This window comes from Gekko japonicus, unplaced genomic scaffold (assembly GCF_001447785.1).
Source record: "Gekko japonicus isolate JY-2015 unplaced genomic scaffold, Gekko_japonicus_V1.1 scaffold2412, whole genome shotgun sequence".
Classification (NCBI taxonomy): Eukaryota; Metazoa; Chordata; class Lepidosauria; order Squamata; family Gekkonidae; genus Gekko; species Gekko japonicus.
In genome coordinates this window covers 173,853-191,116 of record NW_015159786.1, presented here as the reverse complement: position 1 = coordinate 191,116, position 17,264 = coordinate 173,853, and the positions used below count along the sequence as shown (strand labels likewise).

At 47.9% G+C, this 17,264-nt stretch overlaps 1 protein-coding gene across 1 annotated transcript in view; it reads left to right on the top strand.

The window, feature by feature from the left end:
• COG3 (component of oligomeric golgi complex 3) overlaps positions 1–17,264 on the top strand; it is a 55,769-nt gene that overhangs the window by 1,336 nt on the left and 37,169 nt on the right. Inside the window, 4 exon segments of the mRNA XM_015407171.1 lie at positions 3,359–3,505; positions 8,271–8,332; positions 9,743–9,908; positions 13,685–13,759. Coding sequence (XP_015262657.1) covers positions 3,359–3,505; positions 8,271–8,332; positions 9,743–9,908; positions 13,685–13,759 — 450 coding nt within the window.

Sequence of the window (17,264 nt, the reverse complement as noted above, 5' to 3'; positions counted from 1 at the left end):
AGAAGAAGAGGAGAAGAGATTGGATTTATACCCCGCCCTTCACTACCCAAAGGTGTCTCAGAGCGGCTTACAAACTCCTTTCCCTTCCCCTCCCCACAACAGACACCCTCCTGTGAGGTGGGTGGGGCTGAGAGAGCTCTGACAGAAACTGCTCTTTTTTCAGGAACAGCTCTTATCTGAACTACGGCTTGCCCAAGGTCATCCAGCCAGGTGCAAGTGGAGGAGTGGGGAATCAAACCCGGTTCTCCCAGATTAGAGTCCGCGCACTTAACCACTACACCAAACTGGTGTAACATGGTGCTTCACTTAATCCATCTTCCTGTTGCAAGCAGCTTAGGTGGCTCTGGGCAAATTGCTCCATCTCTCCCTTTCCCCTACCCTCACGGTTAACTGATGTGTGAGAGTCTTGCGTTGTGTGTTGGGGAGCAGAGAAGTACTATAGAATTATTTGTGCAGGTGGGTGAGTTTAGAAGCGGGGCCCATGTCAGAAAATTTGAGAACTGCTGTTCTAAAGCATTGCATGCAGGGAAAGGCTGCTCTGTGCTCAGCCACGGTGAGAGAGATGAAGATCACTGGATTCCAGTGGTAGCCTCTGAGCGTATGCGGAGAGCATGCTGCCCTGTTGGCTCAGAACTGGTCTGTACAGAAGCTTTTCAGCACAGCGTTTAGCTGTTAGCTGTTATCACTGTTGTAACAGGAAGTGCAGAACAAAAGGTGTTTTGTGGAGTGATAACATTGCATTTTTTTTTAATTGACTGCGTGTTGAATATTGTACTGTTACTTCCTGATGCCTGCCCTAGCCAGATGGCCCAGGCTAGCCCAATCTTGTCGGATCTCGGAAGATAAAAAAGCAGGACCCGCCCTGGTCATTATTTGGATGGGAGGCCATCAAGGAAGTCAAGGGTCCCTACACAGAGGCAAGCCATGGCAAACCATCTTTGTTCATCTGTTGCCTGGAAAACCCCATTTGGCTGTGATCTGACGGCCCTCTCCACCACACTCTCCCTGTTCGTAGTCTGACTCTCTGAGCAGTTGTGTGGCATGACATAAATAATAACAATGGCTTTGGCAAACTATAAAGGTGACGGAAAGAAGGCCGTAAAAAATCTTGCTTTTTTTCCTACTCAAGATTTTGTTTGAGAAGCTTCTTTGGTGGTTAAGACGCTGAAATGCAGGCTGTGGAAGGTCCGTAGTTCAGCAGTTCGAGACCCGAGTGTGCCACAAGATGGAGTGAGCTCCCGTCTCTAGTTCCAGCTCCTGCCAACCTAGCAGTTCGAAAGCAAGAAATTGCAAGAAAGTACCTTCGGTGGGAAGGTAACAGCGTTCCGTGCGCCTCGGTGTTTAGTCATGCTGGCCACATGACCACGGAAACGTCTTCGGACAGCGCTGGCTCTTCGGCTTGGAAACGGAGATGAGCACCGCAACCCTAGAGTCGATTGGCTTTCGAGCAAGGGAGACCTTTACCTTTACTAAGAATGAAAGACTTTTATGTTCCGAGTTTCACTCCAGTAGCACCTTTTAAGACCAACAAAGTTTAATTCTGGGTATTTTGTGTGCATGCAACAAAGTTTAATTCTGGGTATTACTAAAGATTTGGAGGTGTATATGCGTGCACATGGAAGCGTATATCCAGAATCAAACTTTTTTGGTCTTAAAGGTGCCACTGGACTTCAGACTGACATGGCTGCCCACCGGAATCTGTTCAGAGTTTTGTAGTGCTCCGATGAATAAATGAGGAGACTTGTCCATGAAGCCAACTCTGTCCCTTTATTTCCTCTCAGTAAATAAAAAGGGTACATCTCTTTGCGAGCTGTGTCTCTTGGGACTACTGGGGAAGGTGCAGCAGCAAACCCCTGCCTTTTACCAATCTAGGGGGTTCCCTAGATTGCCCCTCCACTCTTTAGGGGTGATTTAAGTCTGTTTGTGTGCTGCAGATGACTCCATTTTGTGTTGGCAGGCCCCTCCCTCCCACCTTTTCCTTGAGAGGGTATGTGGACGTTAACATCTTTAGCGCTGAAGCATCCCGGTTGCTGTGCTGCTATGTAGGTCCCGATTGGACATGCTACGTAGTGTCAAACTGGGGCTCGGGCTTACTTGAGCAAAGCTCCACTGTGCTTCCTCTCCCTTTTGCACACGCTTGGCATTCTTCCCTCCTTTTTATGGTGAACTGTTGTTTGCTGTTACATCCGAGGCTTGGTTTGAAATTGCTCTCCAGTCCCCAACTGGAAACCATGGTAAAAACGGTGGTTGAACCGGAGAGCAAGCACAAATCATGACTTGCCAATTTGGCTATAGTAGCAAATGATGGCTTACTCTGAAAAGGGGGAGAGGGAATTGCAGGGCGCTGGGAGCCTGCGGATCCAAGGCTCATTCATGCCGTGCTGGAGTGTGGTTTGATGCTGTGTCTGAGCTGGTTGTTAGCCTTCTCGTGTTTAGAGCAGTTACTAATGATTAAGGGTGTGGCTGAAGATGCTACAATACATATCCTACATGTGTACCTTTAGGTGGTCAGAATTCTGAGGGCTTGCTTGTGTGTTTGATGGTTGCTGTGCGGCTGTGTTAGAGCACCAGAAATGCATACATGTTTCATTTTGCACCCTTTACACTGATATTATTGGCAGAAGAGTCCTCTCCTAAGTGATGGTGCTGAGTGCTTCTTCTGTTATCAGGTTTTTTGCTCCTAATTGACTCTGCCTGACATTAATAAATAATCTCAAGTCACTCTTCTGGTTTACCCAGGAATGTTAGATAGGACGAACGACTGCTGAATCAAGTGCAATGTGTATTATCTTAATTTGTGCAATATTAAGTTGAAACAGAGCGTTGGTCTAGAGCAGTGGTGGCGAACCTATGGCACGGGTGCCAGAGGTGGCACTCAGAGCCCTCTCTGTGGGCACGCGTGCCATCGCCCCAGCCAGGCCCAGACCATCGTTAAAGTGCTGAATTCTCTGCCAAATAATTTTAAATAAATGAAAGCATTTGGGATTGCTTTCCTTCCTTTGTTTGGATCATCTTAAATTAATGTATGAGTTGTTTTTCTAAAGTAAAACCTCAGTATTCAGGTTAAATTGCTGTGTTGGCACTTTGCGATAAATAAGTGGGTTTTGGGTCGCAGTTTGGGCATGCGGTCTCTAAAAGGTTCGCCATCACTGGTCTAGAGTTTGTTGTCTAAGAAGGGATGGTCGTCTTGAGTTTTTAGTGGTTAAATTCTTGACTTACTGACAACCAACTCTGTTTGAGAACTGACTTTGAATACATGTGCACAGAATGTTATAGCTGGAAAACAGGTACAAAAAGCCAATCTTTTTTTTACAAAGCTCAGTAGGTCCACTTAAGTCATTGATCTCTTTGTAAACAGCTTCCCATTGAAGATTTAAGCAGCTTGGGGCAGCCATCACTGACTGTAACACTGACAGCTACAGTGCCTGAATCCACAGAAGACATCCTGGTGAAAGGCTTCTCCGCTTTGGGAATAGAAAATGAAAGAATTGAAACAGCACAGCAGGTGAGTAACAGTTGTGGTATTCAAGACCACTCTTATTCCAAGTTTATTCCAAGGCAAAACAAAAGGTGCTAAAATGGGCGTTTAGGAATGTATTCCGCTTCCCCATTTAGGAGGATTGTCATATGACTGGGTAAAAACAACAGTGACGCATTCAGCTTTAGAGCAGTAACAAAGAACAGAGAGAATCCACGTGAATTACACAATTGGTTGTTTGATTTTCAGGCGCTTGGGAGCCTGGTGGCCTTTTGCTAGGAGACATCCTTGCACCTGGGGCTGTTTGTCCCTAGGCAGAGTTCTCCCTCCCCAAAGAGAGAGTTTCTCAGGCAAGAGCCTAAGGGCAAGAAGAAGAAGAAGAGATTGGATTTATACCCTGCCCTTCACTTGGCGTCTCAGAGCGGCTCACAAACTCCTTTCCCTTCCCCTCCCCACAGCAGACACCCTGTGAGGTGGGTGGGGCTGAGAGAGCTCTGACACAAACTGCTCTTTTTCAAGGACAGCTGTGCCAGAGCTTGTGACTGACCCAAGGTCACATCAGCAGGTGCAAGTGGAGGAGTGGGGAATCAAACCCGGTTCTCCCAGATTAGAGTCCGCACACTTAACCACTACACCAAACTGGCAAGGCACTGCTGAGCACGGGGGAGGCTGCCTGACTGTCGCGAAGGGTGCTGCTTCACCTACCCAGTGGCTGCGCAATCTGCTGTCAGCAAGCAGTGGGCTCGACGGCCCCCTGGGGCCGCGGTGCTGCGTGAGGTGTGGCTCCAGTGGGAGGCATGCACTCAGCCAGAGATGGGGACGTTCAGATTCTACTCAAGATTTAGTGGCTTGTCTGCATGTGTCTGAGAGCAATGTGTATGTCACAAGATCCAGATGACTCCTCCCCGCTGCTGCTGGATACCTCTGACCCCGCCCTCTCCGCCACCGTGGTGTTCCACCTCTCAGGGCAGCAGGGGCCTCAGACACCTGAATTGGGGGAAGGGGGTGGCGTCACCAACAATGGTCCCTCTAAGCTGTGGAGTGGGAGGGCTTCTGGAGTTCCGGCCCCGCTGGTGGACCTCCTGATGGCGCCTGGGTTTTTTGTTTTTTTTTAATACAATACATTTTTATTGAACTGGAAAATTTGATAACAGATTGTTTTACAAATATAAGTTGGTGTATCAATACAATTACGGTTATTGGTTGGTTGTGTAACAAATAACGCAAATACATTGTAAATATTTAACTACATGAACTTTTAACCATGGATTTAAGGTGTCGTACTTTCTATCAATTGTGTCTTATCTTTCTTAACAATAGTCTTTTGTAAAGTTAAACAAATAACAGTGTTTAATGATAATAAGCACCAATACAAATTCACTTGTTACCAGAGGTGTAAAGCATCTATTTCCTTAGGAGTATCGTCAAATTGTTGTAAGTCCTCTAGTATAGGGAACCAGAATAGCTACAAAGGAGGAAGGAATAGGAATCTTGTCAAGTCGCGTAAGGTTATCCGAGAGTTTTGCCATAATGTATAAATCCCACAATTTCTTATGTCATTGTGAAATTGAGGGCGTCATTGTTGTTTTCCAGTGAGTGGCAATGACTGCCTTGGCTGCGAATAGCAGTATGGAGACCCTCCCCACCACTGAGAGAGCAGAGTCCTGAGCTACCCAACTGTTCAAAAATAAGTTTTCTGGAGTGGGTGTAATGTCCATTTTGTCAATGGTTTTTATTTGTGTTAGGATTTTTTCCCCAAAATGGGAGGATTTTGGGGCAGGTTACCCAACAATGCAGATAAGTGCCTTTAATATTGCAGTTCTTCCAACATTTTGGATTGTATGTTTGTGTCATTTGTGCCAATTTATTAGGTGTGAGATGCCAATGTGCCAGTATTTTGAATGTTTGCAACTTCATTGAAGAAATGTTGGTTTTAAAAGGAGGTGTGTTCCAAATTTTGTGCCAAGATTCGTTTGGTAGTTGGATGTTGCAGTCTCTATGCCAATATGACTGGTAGGTTGGAGGAGTTTTGTTTTCAAGAGGAGCTAAAGTTTTATATGTTTTGGAGATTAGCCCCTTTACTGATGTTTTGGCTGCCCTGATGATGTTTTCTAATGCTGTGCGTGGTTGTTTTGATAATTGTTCAAGTTTGAGTTGTTTGGCTAGGTTTGTTATTTGGAAATACTGGAACCATGGTATTTTGTGTTTAATTATTGTTTCTATATTTATTTTTGGTAACAGAGAGTTTCTGTATATAAGATCATGAAGTGTGGTGATTTCAGCTGCTTTCCATGTGTTGTAACTGGGGTTTAAAAGACCTGGTGGGAACCAGGATTGGTTCAAGAATGTTTGGTACCTGGATGTGGGTGGCAATAGTTTATTTTTAAAACAGCCCCAGATCGTTAATGCTGCTGAAAGTATCTGGTTGTTTTTTATATTTTTCGGCCTTTCTGGTTTTGCTTATGGCACCTGGTATTTCTGGCCACTGTGTGAGACAGTGTTGGACTGGATGGGCCGCTGGCCTGATCCAACATGGCTTCTCTTATGCTCTTACGTTCTTTAGCTGTATGGGGGAACATAATTTCTGTTCACAAGGTACATTGAATGGTAGTGCAATGTACACCGGGTTTTTCTCTGTACAAGTGCCGAGTAATTCTCATGTTACATTCAGTGCATGTACAGCTCAATATGTGATTGAAACCACCTATTTAGCCAGGGCCTGTGACCCAGTTTCATTTGCAAAATGAAAGGCTCTTTTCCCCAAACTGATTCACCTTAGCCTGTGAAAAGGGCTACTGTGTGCATTCCCTGGCCTCAAGCATTAAAGGCACATGCACGTGTGTACCGTATGTGTTCAGTGTTCGAAATAGACCCCAGACCTACTTGGTGCCTTGGTTTGTATTTCTGTTTGCAAACATGCACTTCAGTAGCACAAACTGTTTGGCGGTTTGGTTTTCCCTGCTGCTTGCGTCTTCCCCGTTCTGGCGGTTAGCCAAGAAGATAAAATCCCGGCTGGCTGGGAGCTCTAGGCCTGTGGCCGAGGGTGTGTATTTGCTTCTTCCTTCCTTCCTGAATCTCGTGTCCCTGTTTCCACTTAGTTCCATCACAGGGTCAGCTAAGCTTGGGTCGCGCAGTTCAGTCACGGAAGAAGGCAGGGGGTGCTTCATGTACGCAGTCCGAACTCCTCAGAAGCCCCTCAGCCCTGCCATGGTTGTCCGATGCACCCCTTTCGGATTGCCACTTGAACAGGGGCCGCTTTAGATTGTGGTTAAAGATGCAGAGACCACAACAGTCTCTGGCAGGCTTATGGGTGGCTGTCCCAGCCCTGCCGCTGGGGTTCCATCGGGTAAGGGGCACCAGTCAGCAGTAGCCTTGAGTGTAAGGTCAGGTTGTGGAAATGGAGCACTTTCGCTGAGGGCAGTGGAGGATTGCTAAACGCTCATCTTTGTCATACTCTTGAGATGCCTTGTGGGAAAACGGGGCCTACTAGAACCTGCATTCAACAGCATCCTGAGCCGCGGGACAGTAGGACTGCCACAGAAGGATCACTTTCTTAGAGCCAACTTTCCTTTCTGCAAGGTCCTGGTGACCAGTGTTCCCTCTAAGCTGAGTTACTGTGAGCTAGCTCAGAGTTTTTTAGCCTCCAGCTCACACATTTTAGTCTCAGCTCAGGAAGGATGGCTCCAGAGCGAACTGATTTATGCAGTAGCCAAATTGCTTGCTCCCAATTTCAATGCCAGTAGCTCACACACTAGAATTTTTGCTCACAAGACTCCACAGTTTAGAGGGAACATTGCTGGTGACCTGAATCAGAAAGTCAGAGCGAGGTTAAAATCCAGCACGTTAACCGTTTGTCAGGGTCCTTTGTCAGGTTACGCAACACAGGGCTTCATGAGAAGATAACTGTTTATTGGTAAATCCAGTACTAGAGACACGTGTACAGCTTGTGTCAGGAATGGCCGCCAATACTAGGGCCTCTGACTTATACTAGAGTCAAACACGCCCCCGGTAAGCATGAGCCAATGGATACATCTCGCGTGCGGGGACAAAGCAGAAGCCGTTAACTTTCCCAGCCAAGTAAAACTGCAGCTGGAGCATCTACAAGGTCAAGCATAAGATAGCAAAGGGTGAGCCAGGGAGAGCTGAGACAGAAAATGGGAGGAGCACCCCTCCACATTCCAGACCTATGAGAGGGCCACCTGACACCGTTACGGCTCGGATTCTGCAGGACGTTGCCTAGAATGTCTTGTGGGGGCTGAAGTACCACCATCTTGTCGATACGCGTCACTTTTCCAGTAGTTTCCAGAGGAACCTCCAGAGGAGCTGGCTGGCCACTGTGTGAGAGAGGGTGCTGGACTAGATGGACCCTCCCTGGTCTGCTCTAGCAGGGCTCTTCCAAGGTTCTGGTTTTGGAGGGGGGGGGAGGCTCCAGCAGACAGCTGCAAAGTTGTAATGGGTCGACTCTTAAATATCTGAGGGAGTTTCTCTGTTCCACTGCAAAACTGTTCTAGGTGGTCAGGGAGCCTCTGGGGCGTTAAAGGAGCCAATTGCTAATAAGTGGCCACCCACCCCAGTCAGTTCTTACCTGGTCGACTTCTTACCTGGTCTGGCTTTCGCTTAGCAGTCTGCCTGTATCTCCACCCCTGATTCTTCTACGGTATGGGTGGGGGTGACCCCTGGCAGAGCACTTTTCCTTCTTGATAGTTGTTCTGAAATTTAAAACAACAGGATGGAAAGAGTTTTCAAATGTCATTGTCATGAACTGAGCTCTCTCTTGCTTCCTTTGCTCTAGTTTTTCTCGTGGTTTGCTCAGCTACAGACCCGGATGGATGAAGATGAAGGCGCCAAGTGAACGCACGTAGGGCCCCCCCCCCCCCGGTTTCATGAGAATGTTGCTAAGCATCCTTTATGAACCTTCGTCTGTGTCTGTATTGTTGTGCCATTTCTTTGTTCACTTGGAATCTTGGCCTGTTGATTGGTTTTGGCTTTATCATATAGAGGAGGGCTGGACATCTCCATGCTTTTTGCTAGACCACCAGCAATCCGGTTCCTTTTACTGTTTGGGCGGAGTCTGCAAATCGAAAAGAGAAACTTCTGCAGTAGTGGGGGAAGCTTGTGCAGTTGATAAAGCCAGGAAATGAAATCAGCTCTTAAACTGGTTTGGCTCCCAGGTGGATGCTTCTCCTTGGTTGCTTTTAAGAAGAAGAAGAAGAAGAGATTGGATTTATACCCCGCCCTTCACTTGGAGTCTCAGAGCGGCTTACAAACTCCTTTCCCTTCCCCTCCCCACAACAGAAACCCTGTGAGGTGGGTGGGGCTGAGAGAACTCTGACACAAACTGCTCTTTTTCAAGGACAGCTGTGCCAGAGCTTGTGACTGACCCAAGGTCACATCAGCAGGTGCAAGTGGAGGAGTGGGGAATCAAACCCGGTTCTCCCAGATTAGAGTCCGCGCACTTAACCACTACGCCAAACCGTCTTAAATATGACTTCTCCCCACCGAGTTCACAAAGCAGTTTGGTGTTCATGAAGTTAAATGCTGAGCTCAGTAGATCGGTTCACATAAACCTATTGTTCTACCCTCTGCCCAGTCTGGTTGTAGTGGTTAGGAGTGTGGACTTTAATCTGGGAGAACCGGGTTTGATTCCTCAATCCTCCACATGAAGCCAGCTGGTGTGACCTTGGGTCAGTCACAAGTTCTTTCAGAGCTGTTATCTCAGGAGCAGTTCTCCAAGGAGCTCTCTCAGCCTCCTTCAGGTAGTAAAGGGCGGGATATAAATCCATTCTCCTCTTCTTCCCACTGAAAGATTTTGTGGTTCTAAAGCGTATTCCAGAAGCTCTTCTTGAATTCTTCAAGGAAGAGGTTTCCAGCCTTAGGTGTGTGAGAGCCTGGCTGTATCAGAGATGTGAAAGGCCGTTTTACTCTTTTCCTCCTCTCATAAAGCAGAAACTAAAAATCCTGTGCTAAGCTAGCAGAGAATGCCATATTTTGTAACTCTTTTTAGTATTAGATATATTTGTGATTTTGCTTTTAGTAAACTAAGGGATTTATACTTTCCCAAACATACCACACCGTACAGGAGCAGTGTGCCAAGGAGTGGAGTAGAAGGATTGACACAGACATTAGGATAGCATCCGTCCCTTAACTTTGAATGTCGCCCCAGCACAGGGATCCTTGTCGACTTCCGTTCTGCATTATTCTATTATAGCCTTTTTTTGCTCCAGCAGAAAGGATTTGTCTGCATTTTAACTTCTCTTTCTCTAGACAGATGAGGGCTTATTTGTTGGGATTCGAAGAGCAGTGTGATGCCATCTTGAGCGACGTGAACCGCGCCCTTGAGCACTTGGCGTTGTTGCAAAAGCAGTACCTCTTTGTGTCGACCAAAACAGGAACGCTGCACGAAGCCTGTGAGCAGCTCTTGAAGGAGCAGGTAACGTCAGAGGAGGCCGGAGGAGTTTCTCCTCCACAAGGATCGGAGCCAAGCGTTTTGTTCCCAGGCCCCCCTAGGCAGGAGTCGATACTTGGGAGTCCTTCCGTGCCAGTTGAGCAACCCAGGCCCCGGTCACATGGGCCGGATATCGCGGGGGGGCGGCGTGGCTAATTGCCCCGGCGCAGTTTGATCCGCGATTACGCGATCAGACGTGCTGGCGGCACACCACGGGTCCTTCCCTCGGCGCCGGCGGGTAAACGAGGGTGGCGATCACATGACGATCCTGCAGCGCGGCAAAGAAGCAGTGTGGCGCGATCACACCAGTAATGGCTAGGCGTTGCTGCCGTGACAAACGTCATTTTTTTAAAAAGCCAAAACAGCACTTTCGCTTTTCTCTTTGCGCGCATGTGCCATTGGGTGCTTGTGCGCATCTTGTGGAGACTTGGGGGGGAAAAAAACCCTGTTTACGAAGGGACATGGGCGGGCGCCGGATGCCACCACCGGAAACTTGATCAGACGCCCGCCCTTGTCCCGCGGTTTCCGGAAACTAGTACCTCGGAGGTACTAGTTTTTAACTACGCATCTTCGGCGGGAAGCCTCGGGTTTGCTCGCCACGGGAGCTCTACGCTTCCCAGATGTGGCGGTGTGATCGCGCCCGGAAAATCCGCCTATCTTCCATCTCTGTAGTGTGGCTAATGCTCCATGTGACCGCAGCCCTAGCTAATTTTCTTTTTCCCATTCTGTCTTCAGGGGTCTCACAGAGTTTTTAAAGAGCTCTAATATTGATCTGTGCAGACACTGAAGTTTGAAACCACCGAGCAAGAGAATTGTGCTGAGGGAGGACAGCTTGTCAGAGCGAGTGTGGTAGAGTGGCTGAGGGACCGCACTGCGAATCAGGAAGTCCCTGGTTCAAGTCTTGCCTCTGAAGAGGGAAGTCTAACAGAATAGAGGGCCAACAATAAAAACTTAATGTAGATAATATAAAAAGATACATGTATTTATTAGCAAAGAATTAAAAAAAAACATATAAGGGGCCAATCACACCTCATGTAAAAATGCCAAAATCTTACACACAATGGAGTTGGGGCCTTATATGTTTTTTAATTCTTTGCTAATAAATACATCGCAGGGCTATTTCTGGGCAAGAACGCACAGGAACGGAGTTCCGGCTGGCTCCCGAGTTGGCCACACCCAGCAGGAACTCATTAGCATAACAGGCTACACCCAGCAGCAGGAACTCATTCGGATTGGCTACATTAGGGGTGTGTGGACTAACATGCAAAGGAGTTCCTGCTACAAAAAAAAGGCCCTGGGTTTTGACAACAAACAAGGTAAACAGAAGCAAAAGGTGGGTGTGGCTGGATGACCACACTTCTGGTAACATGGGAATGCGGCCTAATATGCTAATGAGTGGTGCAATCAGGGGGTGTGGCCTAACATGCAAATTGATTTTTGCTGCTGGGTGTGGCCTATTATGCTAATGAGTTCCTGCTGGACTTTTTCTACAAAAATGTATCATTTTATATTATCTACATTAAGTTTTTATTGTTGGCCCTCTATTCTGTTTGACTTCCCTCTTCAGGTTCTGGTTCCCAGTTTTCAGAGTTAAGTCCCCCCCCCTCCTTTTTTGGCCCTAGTCAAGTCTTGCCTCTCCCATGAACAGTTTGGTGTCGTGGTTAAGAGTGCGGACTCTGGTCTGGGAGGAACCGGGTTTGATTCCCCACTCCTCCACATGCAGCTGCTGGGTGACCTTGCGCAAGCCACCATTCTCCCAGAGCTGTTTTTCAGCCCCACCTACCTCACAGGGTGTCTGTTGTGGGGAGGAGAAGGGAAAGGAGATTCTAAGCGGCTCTTGAGTGAAGGGCGGGGTATAAATCCAGTCTCCTCTTCTTCATGGTGCCCCAGTGCCCACCAACACCTTCTCTGGTCCCTGCCAGTTGTTTTTAGAAAGTGGGTGGGGCCACGTGGGGCTTTTGAGTGGGGGGGAGCTGGATGAATAGGGGGCCCCCCCTTTCTGCTTCTTGGCCAGGAAGTCAGTTTGCCAGCCGGTCTGGAGAAAAACGCCCTGCCTCTTTCAGTAGGGGTTTAATCTGCGGGCACGGGTGGCTGATTTCCTGGCCTTGGGAGGAAGCTCCCGTGAAAGGGACGCAGACGTCTTCTCCTCCAGGCAGCTGCCGGCCCCGTCAGCTAGGCAGTTAAAGGGGTTGATTTGTCCCCCGGATCAAAATAATGTCAAAGCCAGTTCTGGAGTGAAAGACCCTCTCTGGGCCCTGCTTTCGTGGAGGGCAGAGGCCGGGGCTGTTCTTCGGCGCAGCTGCTTCTCCCGTGGCTTCACAGGCCTGGTCAGAAGGCGGGGGGGTCACGCTGAGGGTGCTGCTGTGGAAGCGTAGTGGGGATCTGGCCGCTGCCAGCTGGGTGCCTCCATTCTCCTGGCCCCCGCCCCCCATCTTCAAGCAGGGGCAGACGGGCCCAGGGCACCAAGCAGTCCACCCTCTGGCTCTGTTGCTTTCCCAGAATGCAGCTCTTCCGGCACCAGGTTGGTGCTAAGTTTGGGAGGAGGCCCCTCGTGGCTTGGTTCCCCACCGGAGCAGGGAGTCGGCTGGGCCTCCCACGTCCCTGGCTCTGCCCCTCCCTGCTCCTGTTTGGTCCTTCAACCGGGAAAGGGGAGCCATGGCAAGTCTCGCGGGGAGGAGAGGCTGTGGGTAGGGAAGGCAGTTTTCCCACTTGTGCGTGCGTGCACCTCCTTTTCACCCCCTCCACCCCCAAATTCCTGCCACTGTTTAATGAAATTGCAGGAGTGGGATGCGGTGACTGCTCCAGTCAAGGAGTCGGGGGACCAGGCCCGGTGGTAGGATTTTCTGGCATGTGGGGTAAAAAATTTTCTGGAGGGGCTGCCATTATTTGCCACAATTAAGGGGTGGTGGTGCGCGCCCCTTTCCTTCCCCTCCTGCAAGACTCAAAGGAGTCTCCAGCAATGTTCCCTCTGAGCTGTGGAGTCCTTTGAGCAAAAATGCTACTTTGTGAGTTACTGGCATTAAAGTTGTGAGCGAGCGATTTGGCTGTTGCATAAATTAGTTTGCTCTGGAGCCAGCCCTCCTTCCTGAGCTAAGGCAAAAATGTGTGAGCTGGAGCCTAAAAAACTGTGAGCTAGCTCACACGAGCTCAGCTTAGAGGGAACACTGGTCTCTAGCTGATCGGCAGGCCGCATGCTCCCTGTCGATCAGCCGAAGGGCCCTTTAATTCCTGCAGGAGGGGAGGGAGAGGGGGGGGCGCCAATGTTCCCTCTAAGCCGTGGAATCAGGTGAGCAGAAATTCTACTTTGTGAGCCACTGGCTTTAAAGTTGTGAGCAGGTAGTTTGGCTGCTGCATAAAATTAGTTTGCTCTGGAGCCATCCTTCCTGAGCTAAGACAAAAATGTGTGAGCTGGAGGCTAAAAAACTGTGAGCTGGCTCACACTAACTCAGCTTAGAGGGAACACTGGGCGCCACCCCCTGCTTCTTCTTAAAAGCATTTAGCAGATCCCTTTAAATGTTTTCGGGAAGAAGCGGGGGCCTTTAAGGAAGGAGGCGGGGCCTCCAGTACCCCCCGCTGTAGCTACGGGCCAGGGGGCACCAAGCCTAGAACCACGGGACGGCCAGAGAGGGTCTTTTGGATCAGAACGCAGCACCCAGTTGAGTGCCGGTCAGTCCTCCCTCTTAAGGGGCCCGCTCAAGACCCCATAGAGTGCAGTGGACTTCCATCTTCCTGCTAACCGTCTTTAATTTCTTCTTGACCAGTCAGAACTCGTGGAACTGGCCGAAAACATCCAACAGAAACTGTCGTATTTTAACGAACTGGAAAACGTCAGCGCAGTAAGTATTGTTTTGAAACGGGAAGAACTTGGGGGAAGGGTGAGCGTGTCTGATTAGGGTCTGGGGGACTCCGGTTCCAGTCCCTCCTTTGCCACGGAGCCTTTGCCAGGACCTACCTCTCAGGGTGGTGGTTGTGAGGATCAAATGGTGGAGGGCAAGAGTGGACACGACTCTGAGCCATCCTGGGAGAGGGTAATAAAAAAATAAATCAAAACCAGTAGCTTCACTTCTGAGTGTGACCGTTTTGGGAATTATTTAAAGGGTTTGATGTTCTAATTAACTGTTAGTGTTTTGAGGCGGTAATCGTACCCGGGCTTGTCTTGTAGTGAGTTTTACTGCAGTCAGTGTGACTTTCTTTTGAGTAAAATGCACCTAAGATTGTGCTCTTAAAGTGGTTTGGGCGCTTGTCAGTATCTGCCTGTCAGTACAGGTTTCCTGTGCAATTGCGCCTATTTAAGAATTGGGGGTTTCATTCCGCATCAAAAGTACTGTCAGATACACTGAGGAAGCTTGAAATTTTCCTGAATTTCACATCCCTTTTAAAGACCAGGACACAATTCTGCTGATTGGGATCCTACAGCACAATTTTTTAGGAAAACTAACAGAAAAGGAGGCCAGACTTTGGGAGCAGAGTATTCCCTCTAAGCTGAGTTAGTGTGAGCTAGCTCACAAATTTTTAGCCTCCCCGGCTCACACATTTTTGTCTTAACTCAGGAAGGATGGGGCTCCAGAGCAGACTAATTTATGCAGTAGCCAAATCGCCCGCTCACAACTTTAATGCCAGGAGCTCACAAAGTAGAATTTTTGCTCACAAGACTCCACAGCTTAGAGGGAACATTAGCGGAGAGTGACACGTTTTGTTGGGTAAGTAGATTCTCTGTTGTGAGGAGCTCATCCTTGTAGCCCCGTGTTGGGAAGGTGTAGCCTGTAAAAGTCTCTTGTGAGCACCAGGTGGGGCTTCCCCCCCACCCCGGGCATGGTTTTATTTCCCTTTCCCCCATGCAAGGTGGAGAAAGAGCAGGCCTCACTCCCAGTTCCAGATTTGCCACTCCCCAGAGTGGGGGACCTGGAGGTGCACACTTTGTTTTTTGTGAGACGATGTACGTGTGTGTGTGTGTGTTCCCTTCGTCGGGGGCTGTTTTTTCTCGTGGTTTATATTGAGAGACTATTACAGGGAGATAATTTCATGGCATATTTTGGGACTAAAATAGTTACAAGAATGGGCACAGTAATAACCCTTCACTTGGAGTCTCAGAGCGGCTTACAAACTCCTTTCCCTTCCCCTCCCCACAACAGACACCCTGTGAGGTGGGTGGGGCTGAGAGAGCTCTGACACAAACTGCTCTTTTTCAAGGACAGCTGTGCCAGAGCTTGTGACTGACCCAAGGTCACATCAGCAAGTGCAAGTGGAGGAGTGGGGGAATCAAACCCGGTTCTCCCAGATTAGAGTCCACACACTTAACCACTACACCAAACAGTACCATCTGACCAACACTTTCTGTGTCTCATGTTTGGGGAAATGTTGTAATAACTCAAAATGCCCCATTTGTAAAAAGTTTAAAAATATAGAAGGAAGAAGACTGAATCTAGAAGGGGGGAAACTACTTACAAAGCACAGCTGATTCCCCATTGAACGAAGCAGCGGCCCCCTCCGTTATACAAAGAGCCAGTATTTAATAGTGTCCTGGTGACATACAGAAGTCCGTGTGCTCCAGGTTTCCAGATAAATCCCCATTCTGTGCAACCCTTAATTGGGTATTCATTAAGCAGTATTGGCTTGAAAAGCTCGGATATCGAAAACCTGGCATTGTGGTGGCAGTTTAAGATGACATTTTAAGACAGCAGTGCAATATTTGTTTGGTGTAGTAGTTAAGTGCACGGACTCTGATCTGGGATAACCAGGTTTGATTCCCTACTCTAGCAGCTGCTGGATGACCTTGGGCAAGCCATAGTTCTGACAAGAGCTGTCCTTGAAAGGGCAGTTCTTGAAAGAACTCTCTCAGCCCCACCTACCTCACAGGGTGTCTGTTGTGGGGAGGGGAAGGGAAAGGAGTTTGTAAGCTGCTCTGAGACTCTTGAGTGAAGGGTGGGGTGTAAATCTAATCTCTTCTTCTGTTTATGAAAACTTTTCAGATAAATCATGGTAGCTCTTTAAGCAGACAGTGCCATAACCCTTTCTGGAAAAAAACAATTATTTGCAAGATCAGCAAATGCTTCAGACGCCCCATCTAATAAGTTTATTAATTGAAAAGAATCCAGGGGCCCATACAGAAAAGAGGCATTTTCCTCAACCTTTTTGGCTTGCCAATCTCTTAGGCTATACAGCTGGTTGCCTGATGAGATGTTATTGTACAGCTATAATTCCTTTACAAAAGGTCAGAGCACAGTGATCAAATAAATTGCAATCTGTGAAAAGTGGATAGGCACGTAATCCCATTCGAGAAGAAGAAGAGATTGGATTTTAACCCTCCCTTCAATACCCGAAGGAGTCTCAGAGCATCTTACACTCTCCCTTCCCTTCCCCGCCCCACAACAGACACCCCGTGAGGTAGGTGGGGCTGAGAGAGCTCTCTCAAGAACTGCCCTCGAGAGAACAGCTCTGACCCAAGGTCACACCAGCAGCTGCATGTGGAGGAGTGGGGAATCAAACCTGGTTCTCCCAGATTAGAGTCTGCGCTTCTAACCACCGCACCAGAATGGCTCTAGTGACAGCGATGCTTCTGTGTATGTCCAAGTAAGCATTTTTTAAAAGTATAGTTTCCAAAGAACCACCATATTACCTTAACAGCTGGCCTTCAGTTGAATAATTGCTAAATGAAAATTATCTAGCTTATTATAGTTCTGGAAATCCAAGAAGACTAGGGCACCAGCAGAAAACAGGGCAGCAAGTAAGTCATAAGACTGTTCTTGTAACCAGACAAACAAATCACATGCCCTTTAAGAGTTCTGAGTTGCCTGTTGAACCCAATGTCTCTGTAAGGCGACTGTGAGGAAATGGATTTCCCTTTCCAAAAGAGTTAATGTATAAATGTTTGCCATCAGTCAAAAGCAGCTGAACTAATTGAAACAGATTCGCAGGCAAAATAAAATAATAACATGGGCACATTGGGAATTTATGAAGGTATAATTTATGAAGCTTTACCAGTAAAGAACCCCATTTCATAACTAAATTCTTTAAAAATCGTCCAGCTTTATAAATTACCCTATCTAAAGAATCGTATACAAAAAAAAAAAAGGTTTGCCAAAATCCAGTTCCTGCCAGTTCCCATTTAGGGTATCCCCGGATACAGGAGGGGGGATAAAGATTGACTAAAACTGTTTTATTCATGGTGTAAACGTCCATGTGCATGCACACGTCTTCAGATACACTGGAACAAAACTTCTTACTCTGAGCACTGTGGAATCCAGTAGATCTGCAGATGGCACATTCCGGGTCGTTTTCTCTGATCCTTTAATTAAAGATGCCTGTGATCTAACTTTATTGACAGAGGTTGGCTCCTCCCAG